This window comes from Cyanistes caeruleus, chromosome 2 (genome assembly GCF_971803275.1).
Source record: "Cyanistes caeruleus chromosome 2, bCyaCae1.hap1.1, whole genome shotgun sequence".
Taxonomy (NCBI): Eukaryota; Metazoa; Chordata; class Aves; order Passeriformes; family Paridae; genus Cyanistes; species Cyanistes caeruleus.
Window position 1 is genome coordinate 45,740,507 of NC_141702.1, and position 26,518 is coordinate 45,767,024.

A 26,518-nucleotide genomic window follows, 5' to 3' on the forward strand; every position below is an offset into this window, starting at 1 on the left:
TTCCTTTGATTTCCCTATTAGCCTTATCTGCATGAAAACAAGATCTTTAGCTGTTCAGATTTTATCTGCTCAAGCAATTAATGCAGCATATTAATCACAATTGCTGCCTGGGTAGTAGGTATAAATTATCTACTCTGGAATGGAAATTACTTTTTAATATGAGAATGGAATCTTCATTTAACAGCATCTATTCACTCATTTTCATAACAGACAGCAAATCCTTTTGGAGATGGCTTATCTAGAGGCCAAAAGAATTGCAGCTCTCTTAGTTTTCATGGCTTTCTACAGTGCTCACTGCCCATCACATTGTGAGGGAGAGGCTGGGCCACTGCTCATTACACCATTCATACTGCTCTAGCCAGATTGACCTTTTCCTCTTAATGAAAAAAAAACAGGTAAAATCTAGTATTCCCCCTGACAGCAAAGCTGAACTGGGAAATCTCCCTGATGTGACACAGCAAACTTCAAAACTGTTTCTCCACCACCTGCACTGTGTGAGAGAAGGGCCACTATACAGTGTAAAGTGAGTGCATTTTAAATCCTTTGAGAATTCAGAAAGAGAAACACTGTACCACCTGGATGTTACATCTTTGTAAATAATGGAAACTCCCAAGATGGTGTTACAATTTTCTATGGGGTGGCATTATTAGTCAAGTCAAGCATGAGACTACTTTTAATTTGATCAATTGTTATATTCTCTAGCAGTCCATATGCTGGGGTTCAGCTCTTTATGTTTCTTGCCAGATATTCCTCATCTCCAAAGAACTAATATAAAGTAACCCAAAAGACTTGGTACAGAAAACCTGAAGCTTTAATTTATGTAAGAAAAGATTAAACAGATGGAAAAGGCCTTGCAGCCATGCAGGTCAGGGTCTTCTCTTCATGAACCTTTTATGTAACCTGATCTTGAACGCGTCCTTGGCATATATTGATACCATTCACAGTTAATGATTTTCTGCCAAGATTAGCTAGTCCTTTTGTTTGTTTCTTCTAAAAAATATTCATAATTTGCAATAATAATGTACCACATCTGGCACCTTTTTCTAGCAGGAATGCTAAATTAAATTCCTCTAAGTTTAAACACTTCATAGATACAAGCAGTCTTAATAGGTCTTAATCTTCTACACTGTTCATTGTAGTCATCCAATTACAAATTCTAGGCCCAGCTATGGGCACTAAAAATAGCACTTGTCTAGTGCCATTTAAGGTTTTCCATTTATGATCCTTAAAAAATTAATGATTATTACATCTATTTAAAATATATTCCAAGTAACATGCACTACTCCTCAGTAGTGGGCACTGACAGAGCAGAGCTTAAAACACACAGGTAGTGATTTCAACTACACTGTATTATTATTCTAATGAGCATCACCTGCCCCTTGCACTAAAGGAGCTTCTTATAATGTTATATAAAAATTTCATTATAAATAAAACTTTTTTTTAAAGCAAGCACCAAAATAAGTGGCAAGATTTATCCAACAATTAATTCTTTCCTCTCCCATCTACAAATGGTCAAGACAGTGCTCACTGTTCTGAAGTCAAAGCTAAAACTACTGAAGGCATCCATACCCAAGATCCACCGAAAACCAGAACACAAAAGTCCTACAGAGTTGCACTGTACTACATGTTTTCCCATCTGATGTTTTGGGAGGATGCAAGTAAGGTTACCCGAGTAACACAAACATTCCTGTAAAGATGGGTCTGTTTCCTACTGTCTCTTCTGCTGTCATTAGACTTCAGGACTGATCCATAGTAAAAGGTTTTTATTGTCTGTTGGGCTGTGTTGTTTTGCTGCTGTTCTCCTCTGTCCCCCAGACTCACAGATTTCTCACTTTCCCCCAGGTTTACACTGGACCCCAGTGCAAGCCAAATTTCCTCCCTGGCTCTGGAAAGAGGGGTGGGAGTGACTCTTAACCATGCAACTTCCTGAGATTCCATTCAAACCTGTTCTCTAGTAAAATATCCTTCCACTATGACAATACTTCTCAAGTACTACATAATTTTATGAAAAGAAAAAAAAAAACTAGCCTTTTATGGATAGACACTTGTGTTTGGTAAACATTCCCCGTATAAATGCCTGTGTGCACAGATCATTAAAGTATTTGTATGGCTGTCTGTGTCCCAGTTTTAAAACCTGGGACTCTAATAGCTTTATAGGTCAGCTGAGAAAATCCTGCATGTCCTGCTCTACTTTAGCACTGTAGCCAAGAAGCAAGAACAAAGGGATACTGTTTCAATGATAGGGCTGATTAAGCAGACAAATGCTCATGTATTCTTCCATTTCTATGGCACAATAATCTCATTTCTCTATTTGTTCCAGTATCTTGGAAACATTCTTTAAGAATAGTATGACCACTTAAGACAATAAGACAATTTATTAAGCAACAGCCTTGACCCATAAAATGAAACATTTTCCCATGCATATTAACCGAAACTTTTCACTGAACACAGAACAGAATCCAAGATTAAATACATCTTAATTCTTAACTATATCCAATAAAAGAAATAAATGAACAATCTCTTAGTCTCACTGAATTCTTTAATAAAATCCTCTTAACGAAAGCAAGTAAAGGCTTGGAAAACATATTTAGGTGCAATCAATCTGAGCAATTCATCATTAGTGAGGTTTAGCATAATAGCATCAGCACTCAAAGTGCTTTTTTCCTGTTGTTCTTTTAAACACAAAGTCTACACTCTTGGACACGTGTGAATGGTGGCAAAGGCAGTGAAAAGCAGAAGGACAGACAGCAGAATACAGCTTCCCTGCACCTGTCAAAGGCTAATGCAACAACCAGGGTACCCAAGAGCTGGTTAGCAGGGCCTTAGCCCAAACAGTGCTTTTAAGGCCACCTGTAAGAGTTACAGAATTTACTTAAGATCCTCCAAAATTTCCAGTCAAGGCAAGGACATCAAACACACCAATGGACTAGAAACCTAAAATGGGGCTGTATAGGTAAATGTGTCTATTTTTTTCAAATAGCCATCACTTGTTCTAATGAAAAGAAATAACCTTTCTTAAAAAAATATTCCACCTCATGCTGAGCACAATGGCACATTCTAGACTTACCTGGAATCTTTATATACAAGAGTCTAGGAGCACAGAGATTGTATAGAAAAAGTGTTTATTGATGTTTATGCTGGTTTTAGCATTAGAAATTAGATTTAAGGAAGTAATATATCCTTAAACAGGGATTTCTTCGGCCTCGTAAGGTGAACAGAACATGCCTGTTACATATGTTCTGTTATCACACATATACACAAGGGAAAGACCTTCCCACTCATACATTAAGGTCCCAGTTTCTATGTGCTTCATTTAAACTTTAGTCAGCAAAACAGAAGGTTGAGGAAGTGGTTACTAGCCTTTCAAATTTGACACCTTCTATGAAGAATTGAAAATGGAGTCAAACATTTACATGTGATACGCTTTTCAAGGGGAAGCAAAAAATGGTGTCAGTGGGTTAAGGGTCAGAAATTTGCTTTCACTCTTTGACATTAGGCAATGTTGAACAATTTTTAAGAAACAGCATCTCAACAGACTTTGACTGAAGAGTAACTTACACTTGTAAAGCCACAAAGATGACTGTGCTGCAGACAGAAACAACACCTCCCACTAATCTGAGGGATGTTCACAGCCAGCTAACCATGTATCTAAGAACAATGTTTTATTTTGAAAGTGCATCTTCTGTGCCACGATGTAAAAATGTAAAAGTTCAAAACTTTTAACTGCAAAACCATACTAACTTGAATTAATAATGAAATCCACCCTCCTTACTTTTCTTTCTACCTCTATGCCTTCATCCTAGCATTTTAAACTAACTGCTTTCTTCTCATGTTTGCACTAACAATTTAATTAATTTCAATTAATACAACCCTAAAAAATTTAAAGCATCTTGACTGAAATTCTGAATTCACTTAAAATAATTGTTATTTTCTGCAGTGCTTTAATGGGCCAGGCTTTCATCATTCGGTCTTAACAGAGGTATTCAAAGTTGTCAAAATATTTTCTTTTCCCATTTAAATTTCTACTCCTCAGTATATCATTAAATGAAGATCCCGGATTATAAGATTTCAGACTTCTGCTATGCATTAGATACATTATCTAGCTTGCAACATTAGACTAAAATTACTGTGCTAAGCTTGACAACACAGGTACAATAGATTTAATACAGGGAGTGGCAACAAATCCAGAGGCCCTAAGTAGTCCTTTCATGCAGCAAAAATAAGATTTCAAACAGAAAATCCTGTAAAAGACCTTAATCCTTAGTTTACAGAACTTCACATACAAGAATTTGGAAATTCCAGGTTTATGATTCCACATTAAACCTTGTATTTAAAATGTGCAGATTCCTGAAGACAGGAATCATCAAGGCTGAGATCTTACCAACAATTGTAACCCCAGAGCACAAGAATTTGACTTTTTCCAGCATCAGTACCTTGAGAACCAAACCTTCACCAACATTATATTGCTTTTGCAAGGATTTTCAGTGACTGTCTTCTCAAAGACTCCTCTGCTCCCTCCCCCCGCAAATCCTATATACCACATTTTCGTCAACAATTATTTAATTCTCCACTTGTATCTCCAAGACTACTGCTGTATAAACCAGATTATCTACTAGCTAGCAGTAGAGCAGCCAACTTTCTTGGGAGCACAGAGTGATGGTTGCATGAACGCAGAATAGAGTGACAGTTCCATCTTCTTCCTCTTCTTCTCTCAGTTCCTCCAGAACCTGGCGTTGCTCCAGCCTCAGGTGGTGTCATCTCAGGGCAAGGAATTAGGTCAGTGGGACAAGCACCTAGTTCTGGCATGGAAAGGGTGTTACAGTCTTGCTTTTTCCCTAATCCTAAATCTTTAGATGTTTGGAGATGGCAGAGGAACATTATGACAACTCCAGCACCTCCAAGATTTAGTAAATTGCTACTAATACTGCTGCTTTTGTTTCAGCAACAGGCATGCAAATACCTCCCCAAGGTCCAAGAGGTACCCTGGCAAACTGTCAAACTCTTCATGGAAACAAGAGTAAGAAGAAAAATAGCCTTCCAGTGACAACACTTTAAAAGCATGAGGTATGTAAAGGGTGACAAGAGGCAGCTTTGTAGCTTCAGGGCTACTTCCCACTACAAAATAACAAACTGCAGCAAGCAAAGGAAGTATGAAGATTTATTGCAAAAATCTCTCGAATCTCTCTTATACTGCAAAGTATTAGGCAGGTCTAACACAGAAATTGTTACTATTTCCTCCTATAATGATGACAGAATTAAGAACAGGCAAGATTAGCCACTGTTTGGCAAAATAGTATTAACAAAGCTTTTCAAGAAACATGCACAGCTCTGCATTTCATAAAATCATATGAAAAAAATTACTGACAACAGCAAATAAGAATGCAGTACATACTCTTTGAAAGGGAAATATATTTTTTTCTAATTAAAAATATTTGAATAAACCAGCTTTTCTGTACACCCTGGCACTCTTTGCAGGTTAACTCCACACTAACTAAAGAGGAACAGTGAGTTTGCTCTCTGTTGTGTGCTCTCACTTGGCTTGTGTCTTTAACTATTATAACTTTTTCACAGATCCGATATGTCAACACCTTTAGAGCTAACATAAGGTGAGCAAAAGCCCTGCTATCTGGTAGACTGAGTTAGCACAAGGAACATCTGTGAAGAATACTTTCTTGGACTGTTCCAATTCACAAGCCATGACAGCTGTTTCTAGAAGTTATCAAAGTTTTCGATACCTACTTTATTTCAGTCAACGGAGAGGAATGCACGTGAAGAACCGCGCCTCCCAAACAGTACGACTGGAGAAGTTTCTTTGTCCTTCCAGAGTGTTTTACTTTATAAGATCTTAACATGGCTTTTGCTACGGTTTTCAGCCTTACAGCTACTTCTAGTAAGGCACTGACAATAACTCCGACGTAATTATAAGCAACTCCATTGGATAATACATGAAATAAATTGGTGTGGAGGGAAATTTTGCTGTCAATCACAGTTACTGACATGAAGTCAACTTGTGAAGCAATCACACCTGTCCTGAAAACCAGTCATTCTACTCAATCAGTGCTGTAATGTTGAAAGTTTCAGTTGATATTACTGAAGTAATTATCCCTGAAGATCAAACTGATGGATCAGTTAAAACAACTCCTCTGCACCAGGAGTATGTATTTTGTTATGATAACAGGCACTTGGTTTTCAGCCAAAATCAACTTTTGGAAGCCAACATTTTAGATTTCATAGCAAAAAGTGCACATTTAAAGCTACTCATTACTGCACAGTATAGTGAGGGTAAGATGTTTATGGAACCAACTTACACAAGAAAATCTCCCGTCTTACATTACTAAGTAATCTTTCTTTAAAAAATATTATTTTTTTATTTTTTTATTTTTTTTTAACTGAGTTCATGGCATATGTTGCTCAGGAAGATTAGAGAATCAACATGCTGCTGCAAAACTCATCTGTTTGGTAAAGGGCAAAGTCAGTGAGAAACTAGGGAAGAAAAATCCCATATGAGGTCCCATGGTTATTAACTGTTTGGAAGAACACAAAGTTGATAGGAAGCGAGAAACAGAAGGAAAAAAGGCATGGAACTAAAACTATGACCAGTACAGAAGATTTTTTGCCCACAAATCATTAATGACTCTTGAGGTACATGGGAGTAAATGTAGACAGATATTTGAAAGTACCTCTTGTTCAAAAGTGGGTTTTTATCACAGAGCTATTGCTATAGAGAATATTCTGAGTGTTCTGAGTCTTCTGAGTATTTTTATATTATTTTTCATGCTCTAAAATAAGTCATATATGGTTAAGTCGTAGTACTAATCATGCAGCAGCAAATCTGCCAAGATATTAAACAAAATGGCAAAAACATCCAGTAATTCCCTTCATAACTGTTGCAAGGGGAGAGAGCCATGAGAATACAAAAAGTATTGTGTGACCATATGTGGAAGTTTACAGGTTAATTTACCGAGCAATCCAAATCAGGTTTAGTGCTTTTGTTTTCTTTCCTTTCCTTGTTTTTAATGTCCAGAATGTGTAAATTTGTCAAGTTAATTGCAGATGCTAAGTGACATCCCAGGTTCTCAGACAAATAATCCATTCATTGAATTAACAAAAAAAAATTTACAGCATGCTTGTACTGGAGTTCCCTATTATCCTTAACTGACTTTATCTTCAGGACAATAACATTATGTTGCGTCCTCACTTTATAGATAATGAAACAACACTTGGGATGGAATAAATTACACATAGCCAACTACATACAACCCTTGGGACTGAATCAGTATTTAAAGCTAAGTCTTTTGAGACCCAGCTTACCATCCTAAGAAATGAAACTTAGTCTGCCCCACATTACAGTATCTCCATTTTTTGCTGGTTTTACACCAGCAGAGACAGGTCAGACCCACAGCACTGTTCTCATTCTTCTGATTGTTAAACTACTACACATCTCTCAGACTCTTCAGAGTTGACAATGGTCACCAGCTAATTTCCAGACTTAACATATTTGAGAAGCAAGAGTAATAGAGGAGTTAGAAAAAGGCAGGAACTAGATCACAAAACAGTTAATGTGTTAGTGCACAACAATCCTTCAGTTGATATTCCTTGAGTTGATGTCAGCATCCCAAGCTTCCCAAAATACTTACTAATATAGCTTTAAAATGTTCTAATTAGGTGATCTAATGATCTTTTATATAACTTTACATTTCTTAGATTATTGTAGTCAAAAATGCTTTTTATTTTTTAATAAAAGAAGAAGCTTGTATAGTATTTTAGACATATTTTTCCATTTTAGAGAGCAAGAGGGAAAAAGAGCAGTAAATGATCCAGTACCTGCAATAACTAGATAAGAGAGCAACAATTAATCCTTGGTATTAAAATGTTGTCTCTCAGAAAAAGTGTAAGAACAACTTTCATAATCAAAATTAAGAAAGTTTACCACATGCCAAAACAAGTTTACCACAAAATATCATCTGAATCCAATTACTCCTCGTGTTGTATAACATTTCCCAGGGCATGAACAAGGCTCCCTTCATGGTGCAGCCTGAGTTTTTCTTTTCAGCACGCATAAATGAATATTTTCCAAACCTCTCTAATTTAGTTTATTTTTCTAGTTTTTCCACAACCCCTTCCTCAAATCACAATCTCTCACAAACAAGAATGTGGACCCCTATGCAGCAACCAAATGCTGACTGACTATGGATTTGTTCTTCTTAATTATTTCTCATGGATGCCTAAAAGCAGTCTCCCTGCTCCTGTGGCTCCACAGACAGGTGTGGAGGTATACAGGAACCTCCCCAGCACAATTTTCCTGAAGGGTTTTCAAACTTCTGTCTGATCCCACCTGTAATTTCTGGTTTACCAGATTTTCCACACAGGTCTAATTTTTTTTTTTCCTCCCAACCCTCCCAAAACTTGAGACCAAAAGAGCCTCAGGCATCAGTCCAAGATTTCCAGAGGCCCCACAGCCTGGCTAGCATGCCAACAATCTGTGCATGCACAGTAGGGACATCTGATGCACTCGGAATGTGTGGGACTCACTGCATAGGCAATATGGAACACATATGCACATATTTCCATCCTAAATCCTACATAATACACTCCAGATATTTCCCTCTCTTTTATTCCTGCATGAGGTCAAATGGAGTTGTTGAAACTCTGACGGATCCCAGCATTCATTATAAATTCATTCCCTGATACACCAAATATTTTCCTGTGACATTTGCTTTCAAAGCCATTTTGGTATCTGGTTAGACCTTCCACACATTTCCAGCTTCCATAACTGCATGGTAGTCTGGAAATAGAATGAGGTAACAGTGCAATACCCAGGCTTTGAATTACAGTTTCTCTGCACCTAAGTCTCATTTGGGCTGGTAAATGCAGTTACCACATGGCCATTTCTGACATTTCTGCTGACCTGTAATTTAGACAAGTGCAAAAAGAAATGGAGATTTCTCAGGTTTCCAGATTTATTTTTTCACTTTAAACAAGCCCATCTTTCTTCTGTTCAGGACAGTGTTTTAGCCTTGCTTAATGGGTGGCTCAATGATCCCTTTGAAGAATTTTTTTGTCAACAAAATCCCAACCATCTTAAATACAAGAAGCCATCTGATGCCATTTATCAAATATGCTATTGCTTTAATTAAGGCAAGTAGTAAAGAGAGGTAAGATAACATGTCTGTTTGATAGCACTGATAACTATACAAGCTGCAGCTTGATAAAAACAAGTCATAATTATGTTATTACCTTGATATGCTACAAGATGGCCCAGAGTGAATCACATTGGAGACTGCCACTTGCTTTCTTAAAAAACTATGATGAAAGAGTTCTTACTATTTGCTTTACCTACTAAAACATTCTTTTCTAATCTGATGTTCTCAGAGTGAAACAAACACTCTGATTAATGTATCCTTTCAAGCTCAAAGTCAGCTTAATGTTTCCTTCATTTTACCACAGTAATTTCCTTTAGTTTCCCTAAAATGAAACAGCAGAAGTCTTTGCCCATACATGAAAAGAGCACTATACCTTGCCACTTATTTCATCAACCTTGTTTCTTAAGTATTTTAGGCATAAAGGCATTTTCTGCTGTGCTGGACTTTCTAGTTGTTCAGTAATTTTATTTAAGTTTCCATGATGGCAAGCAATTTGCATTTTTGCAACTTGGCTTCACCTGAAGCTTGTTTAAATTGCTTTTATTTACAGGTTTTATGTCTTTGCTAAAGTATTAAGGCCTGATGAACACAGAAACACATTCTATTTTTGAATTTTGATGCTGAAAATTCAGAAAGCCTTCACAGGCTATAGTGAATTTAGTACAAATTCATATTGTGGTAATGGAATAGAGAATGAACTTCAGTTTCTACAACACCATTTTCCATTTTTGCATTCATTTGGTAAGTTAGTTACTTTTAACTATGGCAGCAGATATTATATGTGGAACTTCTATTAACAAATAGGGCTTAGATTACAAACATTCATAATTCAGGAATGAAATATTACTCTCCACCAAACCCTAACCTTTTTATTACCCTTTTAACATGCAGAAAGCAAAAGCTATTTCTGTTTTTCAGCAATAGTATTTTCCTGATTCCTACATCTCTTTAAAACATGAAGTTACATATATGATGACCAACTATCTGTTCTGCAAGAAAATAAAAGTAGAATATTTAATTAGGGTGAAGAGACTAAATAAAGGAAAAATATCACTGAAAAATCACCCCTAAAATAATGAAATATGCTTATGTATTGCTTTGTGTAATATATAAAATGCAATAAACATTGCATTTACTCCAATTTTCCCTCAAAGTTAAACCCACAAAATGTAACTAAGATCGGGTCCAGAATTCAAAGACAAAAATCCTGAACAAGTCAAAAGTCGACTTCTAATTTCATTCTTTGATCATATGAGAATTATGTACATGTAAGAAAGCACACCTAAAGGCACTATTACAAGAATAAAATCAACTTATACATTATAGTGGACAGTGTCTAGGATACTTTAAATAAACTGCTAATAATTAAATTATATGTGAAACAAAGATAAGGGAGAGTATTACACATAGAATGCAAAAAATACATTTAAAGTAAAATCAAGACAAATTCAGTAAAAAACTAAGCAAACATCTGCATCATGTAGCAACTGTTGGACAATGTTAGGACACTGCAGAAGAGAACTGATGACAATGATTTCCTAGTACATTCAAACAAAAATATTTCTTACTATGACAAAACTGAAAGAAAAAATTCTGATTTTAGCCTTATCTTATTTGTATTTACTAATCAATAAAAGTTATGTATTATTCAAAAGACACAGGAAAATAACTATGGAAAACAAGTAGCTATACTAAATAATCTGGGTTTTTTTCACAATTTGCTCTGTCTAATCACCTTTCTTTTAAATTATTGTTTCCAACTCAAGAGCAATTAAATGGGAATCTTAATTTCTGAGTTATTACTAAAAGCAATACATTAGACTTCCTGAGAATTACATAATAATAAGAGATATTAAAGTTGTATTTCTTGCACAGAGATTTAAGAGAAAGTTTTAAGAGTTGCATCCGTTGCCAGAAACATCAGCATTCGAATTAAACTCTCAGTAGCATGCTTCTTAGCTCATGAAAATGGCCTTTTTTTAAGTGCACATAGTGCTAGAAGCAAAACACAAGTCTGGACTCAATAAACTGCATGAACATCACCACTACTGTCATTTTGTTACTTCTTCCCTTTGCTTTAAAGCTGCACACAGATCAGTTCCATGCACTTTTTTTCTTTTCTCTTCAATCACATGCTCCTCTAATCCTTCAGTCAACCTACAAATCTCAACTTGCAACTTTCCTTGTTTTCATTTCCATATTTTTTATTTTGCTGCCCAAGCTGTTTTGAGTGCCCTCAGCACACACACTGCATGCTAGGTACTACTATGTAACCATTCACACCCCTCCTGGGTGACTCACTGGTGTGATACAAGAAATAAAAGCCTCAGAAATAATAAACTACAAGCAAAACCAGATCTCTCCAAAGTCTTCTGAAGTTTCACAGGAACTTCTTTTCTGTATTTTAGTATAGACTAGAGATCCCTCAGGGCAAGACCCAAGTTATTTATGACATAATTAAACAAACAACAGCATTATACTAATTCATCCTTCAAAGAGATACCCTGAGATAGTGGTGCATATCACTCACCCAAATCTCCAAACAATATGTCATCTATCAAAACCAGGTAGCTGTCAGCTGAGGTAACTTCCCTGTACCACACACACATACACATCACTCAGCAATCTGGTCCATTCACATCAGTGTTTTCCACTATGAACACAGGGTAATTTAAGCATCTAATTTATGTTAATTTATCTAATATATTTGAGGCAATTCTGTTGGTATTTTCTTTAAAACACTTCAGCAAACACCAGCTTGCTAGTTAGCAGCCCAGTCTGCATAGTGGCAGATGTGAAGCAGGCCCTAAGAGTCTGCTCCTGCCACCATGGGATTGTGCCAGAACCCTGCAGGGAACAGGGGCATCACAAGGCTCCATCCCCAGCTCCCACTGGAGCAGATCCCCTGGGATGCCTCTGTTGCAGCTGAGGCAGAGCTCCAGAGGAGGGAACCATGCAGGAGTCAGTCTGCAGGGTGACACTGGCCTCACACTGAGAGACACCCTGGTTCAGGCACTGGGACATGAGCACAAGGAGCTGTGGGAGAAGGTGAGCAGACCATGTGACATCATGGAGAACAAACAGAACACAAACAGGGTCACTTCAGGGATGCTGAAAAGATTCCTAGTGGACTGGGCAGTAAACTATATGTGTCATTCCTCAGATCTGCTGCTGAGGAAGAAGGAAGAACTGGTTGGGGATATGATAATCATTGGCAGCCTTAGCTGTAACAACCATGAAACGGTGGAGAAACAAAGGCAAGAAGCAGAGGTAACCAGCATGGACAGAAGCTGGAGAACCTGCTCCAGGAGAGGCTACCAAGGCACATGTGCTTGTTCAGACTGAAGAGGAATCAATGAGCAGCCCCCCCAGTACCTAACCAGAGGTAACCATGGAGCTAGGCTCTTACAATGGCATACAACAGGAGAGCAAGAGATTATTGGCATAAATCAAAACGAAAAGTTGTAACTAGGTATAAAAAGAAAATTATTTGCTACAAGGATGATTTTGAAGTGGAACAGGTTAACCAGAGAAAGTGTGAAATCTTTGTTCTTAGAGGTTTTCAAGTTAGACAAACCCCTTATCAGACCAGGCAGAATTCAAACCAGGCACTGGTTTGAACAGGAAGATGAACAAGAAGCCTCCCAGGCTCCCTTTTGACCTGACTCAATCTGTCTGCAATTAGTATTTTATTTTGGACGAGGTTTTTGGTTTTGAAATGGATCTGGTTTTCCTCACTTCTGATACATCAGCTTTTGCTGCGCAGTTCTCCTACAGTCCACAAAGTAAACTCCTGCACTGGAGGATTCCAAATAGAAGTGGAAATCAATAAAGAAACAGGAAATGGAAGTCTACCTCAAAAAGTCAGGTGTCCATTCATTCTCCAGATCTCCTGCTGTATATGGTAGCTGAATAAACAGGAGTTATTTGAAGAAAAAAACCAACACGGTGAGTCCTTAAAAGTGTTGGTTCACCCATGAGAATACTCAAACTGAGATGCCAGAACAACACAGTATTTTTTAACTCTCCAAACAAAGGCCCACAGAGCATCTCCAAAAACTTCTGCAACAGAAAAATGCCTGCCAAGAAAGTCACCTCTGTACTCATAGGAATGACTTAACACTATTAACAGAGGGTCACTGTTTCCTTTGCAGTTCAATATATGAGCCAACCATGCAGCCAGGATACCTCCCATGCACCTCAATACTTTAATTCTCCAAACAGCTGGGCACCAAGGCTGATTGTGCTTCTGGAACTTACTAAAGTGGAAAGAGCCTGGCTACCAGCATTTCCTGAACATGGAGCTTCGTAAGGCACCAGGAGCAAATGATTTGCAGGTTATGCATAGCACAGGAGTCCAGCTTTCTGCGTATCAAGCCACACATTTCATAGAAGCATCTGGACATGTAACACCCTGTAAGAATGCCATAGCTATTTCCCTTCCGAAGGTTTACAGCATTACAAGATTTCTAAGCCAATATTAAGAAAACATAAACTAATTATGGGGATATTTTTGTTTTAAAAACAAAACAAACTAGATATTTAAAATGTCTAGGTTATACTGAAAAATAAAAGCATGGTCCTCAAGAAGTTTTAATCTTGATTAATCTTTTATAGATGGGATCATCTGCTACTACTTCAATGACAAAACCCCAAAACTAGCTGGTCAGCTGACCATCCTATCTATTATAAGGCTACTATCCTTACAGAACTTGCAGGCAAATGTCTTTCTTACAGGACAACTCACCAATGGCCTTTGTATAATGTCTGGCCCCAAGTAACAGCTCTGGAGCTCTGTACCAGAATGTCACCACAACTGGATCCAAGTCTGCCAATGGCTTCAAAGGCGAGTTAAACAATCTTGCAAAACCCATATCAGCTGGGGAATGAAGAGAAAAATGAGATGAATATTTAAATTTTAATACAAATAAATCAGAATTCAACAGTATTGTCAAAAACAATTACAATAACTGCTCGAAAACATTAAAAATTACAAATCAAAGTTTCTAACAAAACAAAAACTACTTACAACAGTACTGGACCAAATTTTTCTAAGGCTAAATTCCATTTACTTCATTCCTAAGACTATGAAGGCTAACATCTGATGTGTTTTCATCATGGTATTGTAAAACTTTACATAACACAGATGCCTGTTCATTTTTCAGAAGCGTAACAGAAACTTGGTTAACTGAAGTCAGCAGTAGTAGGTTTTTAATGTACATTTTCTCCTTTACTTTTACACATGCTTACAAAACTGAGTCCATGCTCACAAAACTGTGACTGCTATATATTTACCCAAAGTGCCAAACTAAAATGACTGCAGTGTAGATGGCTTTGCACCATTTTTCAAGGCATGCCTCCTATATGATTCGGACGGAAGAGCTCCAGAGTCAGTCAACATGCACTGTTACGGAGGTGTATTTTAAAACTAAGCATTCATTCTATAGAACCCAAAAATTCTCCTTAGAATGAGCCTGGTAAGTAACACTAAGAATTAAAAGTGGACCAGTAAGAAATGCTAGATGAGAAAGTACAAAATTTGGTGTACCGTCAAACCCACACATTTTAAACCCAATTCAAATCTGAAACTTCTCTTTTATACACAAACTTGAGTATTGCCACATGATTTATTTAAAAAAGGTAATATCCACATCACTAAAACTGCGGAAGTAATTAGATTTTGGATAAAGACCATCATAGCCACATGTGTTACTCACCTTAGCACCAAATAACTTTTGCGTAACAAACCTTTGTATCTCTACAAACATGTGCAATAATGTGATTTGTATTTTTAAAAAACCAAACCCACACCAACAACAACAACCCCCCCCAAAAAAACCCCAAAAACAAACAAACAAAACAGCACCAAAAACCCACACCCCACAATTTAGAAGTTACAATGCTAACTTATGCTAACTGATCATAATAGAAATCAAAAGAACCCTGGTCATTACCAACGTTCTCTGTGCTTATTGCTTTTTTTGTTTCATACAAATGCTTTTATGTCTCATCCAATACCCTTGGCAAGTTTAGAAATATCTAATAATATGTTTAGAATTTCTTAAGTCTGTAAATTCAGTGAATGAGATTTAAAATTTAACTAGAGGTGGTAAATACATACACTCAAAAAATAATGAAGATCTGTTTCTATCTTACACAGAACTTGCTTCTATCTTACACGTTTTTTTATATAGTAATCTCTTAGCTGCACAATTAAATTTTCTCAAAAAGTTTACCTATTTTGACTCTTCCTCTTTCAGGACCTTCACCCATTACCAGAATGTTTGCTGGTTTCTGGAAAACAAAAGAAGAATTTTTAGCTGATCAGCCTTTAATAATTATTTTTGAGAATAACATTACATACATTTATTTTATAATGAAAACATTTCTAGAAATATCCTTAGAAGTCTAAAATTACCTTTGTCTTGCTGACATTTAGTTTTTATCTCTGGTTACCAATTTCACAATTAGAAAATAGAAATATACTTTGACATTTCGCAGTAAGAAATGCCATCCATAATTAAATGTGCATTTCTATTGTTACAAGAATAATTATATTCACTGGAGAGATTTTCTTCTAGAGGAAAGTTTTATATTAGATTAACTTTTATGCTACACATCAATAATCTAGCAAGAACCACTTTTGCTGGTATAACTTATTTAAAGTGATGCCAAATCTCAGTATGCAAGTGCATGGTTGAGAGTCACTTTTGTTTTTATCCTATATAACTACAGTTTTAGAGCTGAGCTTGTTTTTAGTGTACAAATGATAAAAATCACATGGGCAAAAGCACTTTCTGTCCCACAAAGTTGATTTCATGCCATGAGAACTCTCTTGAAACAGGAGTATTCACACACAGCTACAACCCAAAAGCTTTTGACAGTGCAGACAGCAGCTTTACAAGTAGAACAAAACCTTTATAAGCATTTTTTGCAATCTATTTGTTTGCAACCAGCTGTTTGTGAACACCACATAAAATCTGCACATGACATCGCAGCAATTGTTCTGCAATTAGGATCAAGGTTCCCTCAGACATCAATAGTCATTCCTTGGAAGCTTTTGCCCTATTGTGTTAACAGCTGTAAAAAAGTAAACAAGACTGAAAACATTAAGTGATTTGAATGAAGAGATGCATAACAAAGCTTCAAAGCAGAATTTTTGGAATGCTCATCTAAACAATAATTGTATTTAAATCCTTAATGTGTGCAGAGGGGTTTGCTCAAGAAGGATTTGTTCAAGAATCTGAAAAGATGTCCAGAAAACCGATGTCAGAATCTCACTTAAATTCTCAGTTCTCTGCTGCTATTTACCTGAAATGAGATACTCAAACTAGAGTTACTAATTTAGCTCAGAATTACACATCTTTAGCTTTTTTGAAAAAGGAAGCAAACAAACAAACAAACAAAAGCACCCTACCTCACACCTATGCTTTCTTCTTCCCCCAGGAAGCTGCTCTTTCCACCCCTCACCCAGTGTTAATATTGCTTCTTCCCTGGCTCCAACCACTGCCTCTCTTTCCAGATGCCTCTTTTATTCTCCCTTTTTTTATCTGTAATTCTCAACACCATCGCTGACTTTTAATTTCCCAGCATATACTGGAACCATTCAAGAGGCAACATGCACTTCCTTCTTGGAAAACACAAACTATTTCAATTGACCTTGAGCAAACACTCACCAGCAAGTTTAGGAGAGAGAAAGATGATGCTTGCTCTTAGCTAATATCTAATGATAATAAAATCAACACCTCAAGGCAATTGTTGAACTCTGGTTGCACATTTATGTATTACCCTGCACTGAATATTCCGGAGAACAGACTAATCACTTGCTGCATATTCAGTAACCAGGCAGCAAGAGATGAATGCAAGTTCACACTACATTTTACCTCTGTTAGGAATCATATGGATACAATTGTCCTAACCTAACCAAGAGAGCAAAACTCCAGTTTTCTTGATTAAATTCTTCCTAAACTTTTGCCTAGCAACTTTGATTCAGAGTTGAGTATGATGAGCTTGCTGGATTGATGCGCCAAAGCCAATGGTATGAGGTTCAACAGGGCAAAGTGCTGGGTTCTGCCCTTGGGTCACAACAATCCCATGCAGTGCTGCAGGCTGGGGAAAAGTGGCTGGAAAGTTACAGCTGCAGTCACTGGAACAAGCTGCCCATGAAACTGGTGGAATCACCATCCCTGGACATGTTAAAAAAGTGAGAATTTGGCACTTGAGAGCATGGTTTAGCATCACACATGATGGTGTGATGGTGTGAGGTTGGACTTGATCTTAGTGGGATTTTCCAGTCTTACTGATTTTATGAATCAAAAATACATCAACAGACCTTTACATTCAGGATTGGATTTTAAGCACTATAAAAATGCATTTATTTGTCAAGCAAAGCATGATGATAAAAATGTTATTACTGCACTGATTTATAGGTCAGGTTGTTTCTAATAAAAGAATGAGGTTGTAATAAATAAACATTATAATTCCAGAAGACTAAGATAAAAATTAAAATCTAAGCAGGAAGGATTTTCAAAACATCTTACAAAAGCCATAGTTTCTCTCTGACAATACAAAAACATTCTCCAAGCAGCAATTTCTTCATGGAAAAAAAGGCTCCCAACTATTTTATCTGCTGACAAAATCCACAATATTCACAGAATATTTCAGGTTGGAAAGGACCTCTACAGATCAAGTCTCAAAGAAGGGTTAATTACAGCAGACTGCTCAGGCCTGAGCCTAGCTGGGTTTTAAACTTCTCCACAGATGGAGACTTCACAACCTCTCTCTGAAACTTCCAGTATTTGACCACTCTCACAGTAAAAAAGGTTTATTGATACACTGTATTAACATCTACTGCCTCCTGCATATACTGCCATGGGATAGCACTGCAAGGAGTCTGGTTCTGTTTTCTTTACTCATTAGGCACACACACACATTGGTAAGACCCTACACAAGCCTTCTCTTCTTGAGACTAAATAGCCCCAGCACCCTCAGCCTCAGAAAGACTCCCCAAAGCCCTAGGAGACTTACTGGTCCCATAAATACAGGAAATACACTAGATTAGAATCTATGGAAGCAAGAGACTTGTCTATTTATGTATTTTTAAAGCCAGAATGTTTTGGAGAGATGCTGTTCTGACTAAAATTTAAATCTGTTCTAATATGTAATCCACTGAGGATCGAAACCCTGCTTAGGCAGCCAGCAGAGAAACAAACTGCTTTATAAACTTAGCAGATGTCATGTTCATTAGCTCTTGTGAATCCCTCTGAGAAAGTCAGGGGCAGGGGAAACAGGGAAGGAATAACATGGGAAACAATTAAAAACTTATTTCTAAAAGAGCAAGGGCTTCTTCTGAGACACCACCAACAATATGAAGACAGTATGGATTTCATGGATGGCAACCTGATGCCTACAGGATCCCCACTGTGTCAATAACATCCTGCACTGTGGCACCTTCCTGCAAGGTGAGAAGTCTTGGTTCCAACCTGCTCCTTAAGTAACAAGAAGCCTACACCTTAACTTATTTCCCACATGAACAAATTAACTACTTGATTATCTACTAATCGGCACTTTCTGAGTTCCTCTTGCTAATCAGAGCAGTTCTGGCTAAGAAAGGCTTTTCAATGTACATATGCTAAACCTGATGAGACCCATCTTCTTGAGATGCAATATATGATATCCGGTTCCTCTGTCCATGAATTTTTATTTAATAAAAATAAACAGCTTCAGAGAAGCTTAAAATATAGGTCAAATACAGTTTTATGTAATAATGGCTTGAATATTGTAAAACTCTCCCCAGAGTCTTAACAATGCATATACCACGGTGAGAGAAACACAACCCTCACAGAGCAGTAGCATTTGGCTAAACAAGAGGCACCAAGGCAGAGCAGCAGAACGTCATATGCTCAGGTTTGGAGGAAAGATTTTGGTTTACTTCAAAGGGAGTAATTTGGCATCAGAGATCCTCAGGAAACTATCTTATGAAGGTTTCCATCATGAAGAGAAAGGACTACTAAAGGAGAATTCAAACAGCCTCTGCTTCTTAGAGAAGGTAGAACGCGTTAGTTCTACCTTAGTAACCACTGAAAATGTAGCATTTAAATATCAAAACGTTTTACTCCAAGATAGTCACTTAGCTGACAATAAAACTACAGTCTAGTATACTATAGTTACTGGACAGCTGCAAAAATTAGATTAAAAAGCAGGACTTAGAAGTCCCACATTTCATGTAAGTTCAGGCTATATGTAAGTCATAAGCACCAGTCTAGTTCTCGACACAAATCCTACTGCTAGCCATGAGATGAAGAAAACAGGGTGTTAGCTGGAAGGAACCATCAAGAACCAAGCAGCAGCTGAAAGACCAAAAGCTGGCACATACTTAGAGTAAATTATGTGTCTATTGAAGAGGACAGAATTTTAATAAAGAAAGTTTGAGAATCCATGCTTAAAATCATTAACTAACTCCTCTAGAGTAAAGGGTGAGATGGCCCAGCAAGGAGTATACTTTTCTACCAGTTACATCCTAATTAATACTCTGTTTTCCTCATATTCTCCCCCCTTGCTGAGAACACAAACACCAGCTGGGAAGCAAAGTGATGCTGCTGCATCTCCCCCTATCTAGTTGCTATAGGAACAACAGAAACAGTAAGAATTAGGAGTCTCACATTTAATATAAGCTATAAAATTGAACAGGCAAATCCCCGCTGAGAAATTCAGTTGGGATTTGACTGTCTAAAATATTTTGCAAAAAGAGCAAGGTCAACAGCAACAAACAAGTAAAGCAAAAATCTGAAATATTTGGAAAAAGGGAGGAAGATGATGATTCTTTATGAACCTTTACAATAGGTTCTTTACAAGTAATAAGCATGAATAATAACATTTACTTTTCTACATTGGTGGGGGAGAGAGAATAAAGCAATTAAAAAGATCTTGGTGGGAGAGAAATGAAAATGTTGGACTAACAAGTGTGTTTTCACAAATACTAGAAGTGTTACGACGGACTCATACAGACATCCAGCTGGAGATACACTTTTTTTCATATTTAGACAGCAAAACAGAAGAAAGACTGAAAGAAAAGAAAATCTATGGTATTAAGATATAACAGTTCAAAACAGGAACAACCACCTAACAATAGATGGCAATACTTCAGGTTTAATGGTTGTTATCTCCTTAAGTACAGCAGTGACACAATTCATAAGAGATTTGGTGCAGAATTACAGTCCTGTGAGAAAATGTCCATAGGGATATACCACTTGCCATACACTATTCTTTATTGTTTATATCCAACCAAATGTGTTTCCCTTTTTGAATGTGTCACTGGACAAAGAATAATCTCAAATGAGGAGGCTTCTATTGTAAAAGAGATTGCAAGCCTTACAGATAAAAGTTACTGACACTGCCTTGTGATGAGGTCTTTTCAAGTCTCCCTTATTTAAAAAAACAATTGTAAACAGTACAGTGTTGACACACAGAGATACTTTCATTTCACAAGCTAAAGGAGAGCCATAGTATTTTTGTCTCAGCTTTTAGCATGCTGCTTCCCAAACGACAAAGGTCCTGAATGACATGGCACTGTCCCACTCTGCAGGCACAATTCCAAAGACCACTGAGCCTCTCAGTTCAAGATTAAGAGGGAAATGCTGATTGTTCACTGAAATTTGTAAACAAAGCTTTTGTTCTTCTCATCTGTAAGGAAATGTAGGCATTTCCCTGCCTTAAACCAACACTGTTCAAACCCAAACTTTGTGCTCAGATCAATAAATTGGCATATAGGCATTAATGCTATTGCTAATAATTGAGCTAATTAAATTTAATTAAAAAATTAAAGGTTCTTTAAAGATTTTATTATGCACCGCAAAACTCAAAATCATTACCACTTCATTTTAAAATCTTCCATATATTGAAATGCATGTAGGAAAATTGTTATCCCCACTACTCCTTTTAGAAAAATGTTTGGTCAACATTTTTCTGATTCTGAAGCACTAGAGAGAAGTATTCCATACAGAGTAATGCATCTTCATATCTGCTTCTCTTTAGCCTTATGTACTACAAACTCATATAAGAGTCATCAGTGTGATTACATAGGATCACGTTCAGCTTGGTTTTTATCAGTTACCTTATCCTTACCTTTGGTTTACAAAAACCCAACCATATTTCATTACATTTTGGCCTAGATTTGTAATCCATACAATTTTTTTCCCACTATTTCTCTATTTTGAAATGATTTACCTTCAAAAGTAATATTATTAACAAATCCCATCAAGATATTTATAATTTCATTTGAATCAATAATGCAATAATACAGACATTATCAAATTATCCAAAGGCCAAACATAAAACTGATTACTACATAACATGATCTAAACAGTCAGCAAAATCTCAAGGCAAACAAAATGCTTTGAAAGGGTAGATCATTCAATTGAACTCAAAACTTATTCAAATCTGAAAAGGAGCAAAAAAAATAGAGATAAACACATTAAGTAAATAAAAGACTGCACAGGAAGCAAAGAGTAGAACAGAATGCTCTTACCCCATCAAGCAGAGTGCTTGTGCCTCTGGGATAACAGATTTTAAAAGGAAAAAAAAAAAAGTTACTGCACAGAAGTAATTGAGGTCAGAGTAGAGAAATATATGTATGTATGTAGACACCAAGATCAGTGAAGGAGGAGGGGCAGGAGGTGCTCCAGTCTCTGGAGCAAAAATTCTCCTGCAGCCTGTGGTACAGACCATGGTGAGACAGGATGCCTCCCTGAAGCCCAGGATGACCCACAATGGATCAGAGATCACCTGTAATCTGTGGAGAAGCCCATGCTGGAGCAGATGGATGCCCAAAAGACAACTGTGACACCGGACTTGTGATCCCATGGTGGACCCATGCTGGAGCAGCCTGTTTGTAAAGTGCTACACTTCATGGAAAGAAAATAAAGGAAAAAAAAAAAAGGACACATGCTGGAGCAGTCTGTGAAGAACTGAAACCCGTGGGAAAGACTCCTTGAAGATGATCATGGAGGAGTGTCCCCCACGGGAGGGACACGGCAGTGGACCAGAGGAAGGACTCCCCTGCATGAGGAGGAAGCAGTGACAGAACCAACATGGGATTAACTCGCTGCCAGCCCCATTCTCCATCTCTCTGTGCCACAGTGTGAGGAGGAGGTAGAGAATAGGGAATAAAGTTAATCCCAGGCAGGAGGGAAGGGCAGGGGGGAAGGCAGTTTTAGGATTTGTTTTACTTCTCATTATCCAGATCTGATTTTGACTGGGAACAAATTCACCTAATTTCCTTAAGTCTGATTTGCCTGTGATGGCAACTGATGAGTGATCACGCCCTGTCCTTCTCTCACCCCAGCAGCCTTTTTTTTCTGTTTTCTCCTCCCCTATCCAGTTGAGGGGGCTTTGGTGGGCACCAGGCATCCAGCCCAGGTCAAACCACCATAAAATGGTACACAAAATTTTACAGCTAAGCATCACCAGACTGTGTCAAAATTCATTTTATTACCATTAGAGGAATATTAGAGGCATAAGAAACATTTAAAAATGCACAGTAACTTTTTATCTCCACTCTTGGTCCTTATAAAATAATTTTAAAATGAAATATGTACAGAACTGATGAAGAAACCGAAGCACGTGCCACTCTGAGAGAAAAAAACCACCACTCTTGCGGGATTCTGAGATACAGAAACTGCATATTCAGTCACAAACCATGCTGTCAGATTACGATAATGACTTATACATTTCACAGCAGCTGAACTGATATGGTCAAAATAGTCACTAAACTCCAGCTACCATGAATTCTAATAGCAACTACATTTGCAGAATTTACCTGAGAATGATGGCAAAGCATTACTAACTAGGAGTAGGAATAAACTGTACAGAAGATAAACCAAAATATTTATTTGGAATGCCCTAGGTAAAGATTTTGGTTAAACACACTCCTTGCTTGTATTCATTATGTGTTGAAAGAGGAAATGTGCTGTTTTCACATGGAAGCTAGTTAGCAAAGAAATTTTTTCATGTTTATATACTCTTATAAAATTTGGCACAAAAAGCAAAGGTAAGGGAAAGCAGAAAAAAACAAACTTGGGCCACAATCCAACCATAGATCTGCATGTATTTTTAAAAAAAAGTCCATGAATTAAGCTTAAGGTGATCTAGCCTTCAACAAAAGCAAAGATGTCACTACACAAGCTTCATTACAGACAGATTTCAACAGCCCAAGAATCTGGATACTCATCTGGAGGATCAGACAAAATCATACAATGCTTTGAGCTGGGTAAGACCTCTGGATGTTAACTGATTATTTTGCAGCTCAAAACAGAGCCAAATTTGAAGCTTCATCAGATTGCTCAGTATCACGACCAAGAGAGCTGCAAGACTCCAACACTGGCAGTTACCAAGCCCTTCTGGTGGGCAACACCTGGCACTGTCTGACAAAAAAATTGTTTCCCATCACCTAATCAAAATGTCTCTTATTAAAACAGATCTGTCCCCCCTCCTCCTTCTGCATTCCCCTTAAGAAGGCTTCACCTTTTCCACAACGACCACAGTTCAAGTCCCCTCAAAGCACTCATGCTGCCGAGCTGCAGTGGTAGCACAGCTGACTCTCCCAGAGACATCTCTGTCACCCTGCTGTAACCAATTCTATTGCCCCTTTGGCTGAATGGCTCCAGAGACACACTTTTAACACCAGAAAAACATATCTGAGAAGACAGCATCAGCCTGAAGTCCAGTCTCTAGAACACACTCACTACAGAAGTATTTTACCAAAGGGAAAGACAGACTTTTCCACTCCTGTCTTCATTTTAACCAAATCACACATAATCACACACAGACGTACATTCTAATTAAGTTGATATTCCTTCAGTTACTCTTATATATAACCACCCTTAGCACAATGAAATCATTGTTCAGGTAGAATATTCATGACTCTGTTTAACTTGATTTTTCATAGGTCAGATGTTCTCTTGACATGTAATTAAGCATATACCTCAACTAACATTAATTCTTTAAATTCCCCCCCCTCACTTCTATGTAGGCCTTCCCCAGAAATGGCCAGAATGTCCATGGTTATAAGAATACTCTGCTTCAAAATCCATTTGGAACAATGGTTTCTTAGGCAATTTCAAGAAAAAATATTTGATTTATAAACTCAAGGAGCTTTGGTCATTGTTGAAACAGTAAAAGACTATTCACGAACTCTATTCCCTGGTTAACCAATGGATAATATAGTTGCACTTAGGTAATTGGAAAATTGACTGCAAACACAAGGCAATATGAAATAAGAGAAATTAACAGAATGGAATATAATTCTGGACTGCATAAAAGTTCAGAAATGCAACAGTCTTCCTTTCACACAACATTTTAGGTTTCTTATGACTGACAGGGTGCTAAACTAGTGCAAGACAAAAACGAAGACTCCAGACAACTCTGGATGCTGGGCATTGCTTTGATTAAAACAATCTTCACAATGTACCAGTGTACCAATAGCTTCACCCCAGTCAATGGCAAAGCAATTTAAGTGAAAAAGAAAAGGATGAATAAAAGTCACATTAGGAGAATGCCAAAACATTTGACACAAATTAAATTTTATGTTGCTATGCAACATTATCCAAAGCATTCTGCTGTTACTAGTGCTGCAATAGCATACTTGAACTGAAAATATTACATGCAACCTTGAGAAGGACAAAGAAGGGAGAAGCCAGAAACAAAGAGAAAAATATGATCATAAATTTTCAATGGACAATAAAGCAAATGTTCAAATAATATGCTAAATTCACATTGTTCCTGGGATTTTCAACACATTGCAGTACACACTCAAGCAAAATTCCCATGAAGCTACCCAGCAACCATCTAGGGCCTTGTCTTTAGACCTTGCCTGGGCTCTTTGGGAGCACCAAGCATAGCACAGGACAAGACAGACTGTCCAACCTTTCCTACCCTGTTTCTGAACAATGAGATGTGCAGGTCCACCATGCAGGGGAACAGAAGAAAGACTCACCTCAGAATACTTTGGAAGAATGTTCTGCTTTTAATGTATTAACAAAAAAAAAAATTTAAAAACACCCAAAAAACAGAAAGGATAAATTTTGTTCTATAAAAGCACAGTCAAACTCTTTCTCTGTTGGGCCTTGAAAATACATCCTAAATGCCCCAAGATGCTGTGGTCAAGCCAAGTCTTTGCATCTCTGCCATCAAGTTCTCATTACACATTCTTCACATGTAATCTTTACTCAGAATTATAACCCAAAGGCAAATAAATTGAGAAGATATGTGCATGTGTGAAACATTACAAACACTACTATTTTCTTCACCTTCTTAAAGGCAAAAGCCAGAAGACAATAAGTCTGACAGAACAGTAACATAAGAAAGCCTATGCCTGTACTAACATCCGGACTAGAATTGAAGAGAAGGGGGAAATGGCATGATGCAATTCTCACCTGTTCCTTGAATTACTTTGTTTCTGTTACAGCAGCATGAAAATTAGCTACCATAACTGGTAATTCTTTCAGTTGCAGCATTCTATTCCACCACGGCCAAAACCTGGTATTTGTTTTATACAATATTCTGACAACTCCTCTTGATTTAGTAGGGTTATTAAGTCAGGAGGATGAAGCCTCTATCCAATCAAGCAATAAATGATTGAAAGTGAGACTGGTGACACCATCGTGAAACATTTTCTTAATTGCCTTTCACAAAGTATCTTTGGCAGTAAACCTCCAATATCTCCATTCCCCCAAGAGTCTGGCAGAGTCAAATAATTAACAAAGCTTTTCTGACTGCAATAAATAATATACTACCAAATGAATAGATATAAATGTAACCTATTTTCATTACAAACAAGCTTCTGCTTGGATAGCTTAGACTGATTGAATTAGGTTGAAATATTAAAAGCCCTTTAATGGAAATTTCAAAGAAGGAAAAGAATAGGGTAGCATAATTACCTGAAGTGGTTACTTCCATGCTGAGTGGGTCTTAAAAAGTCCCTTTTTGTCTGCATATGGACATGGGAATATAGCTGAAGGGACTCAGAACTATGGAATACTTTTTTTCTTTTATTGGAGTATAAGCTTGGCGAGATTTAGAAAAGCAATAAAAACATTACATTTTACAGGACTTTAACAATCAAATGTTTATGTCTAATAATATATTTTTATTAGCTCTTGTCAGTTTATTACATACATAATTTCACAGCATCAAGCTACATTTTTTATCCATTTTCACATGTGCTGTTCTTCTATGCTCATTTTCTCAAGGATAAAAAAAGCAAAATCCCCTCTCTTTTCCCCTCCTTCCTCCACATTGAATCTGAAGACTAAAACTAAGCCTTACCTACATGAGTAATTCAGATGCCTGTCACACTATAGCATCAACTTTCTTCTCTG

General features: G+C 37.2%; 1 protein-coding gene across 3 annotated transcripts in view; it reads right to left on the reverse strand.

The window, feature by feature from the left end:
- The window catches only part of CDK19 (cyclin dependent kinase 19), a 124,621-nt gene that overhangs the window by 19,837 nt on the left and 78,266 nt on the right, over positions 1–26,518 (reverse strand). For all 3 annotated transcript variants that reach the window (XM_086876824.1, XM_086876825.1, XM_086876826.1), the window contains 2 exons: positions 15,380–15,437; positions 13,891–14,022 (listed from right to left, as the gene is read on the reverse strand). In XM_086876824.1, coding sequence (XP_086732950.1) covers positions 13,891–14,022; positions 15,380–15,437 — 190 coding nt within the window. The remainder of the gene's footprint in view (positions 1–13,890; positions 14,023–15,379; positions 15,438–26,518) is intronic.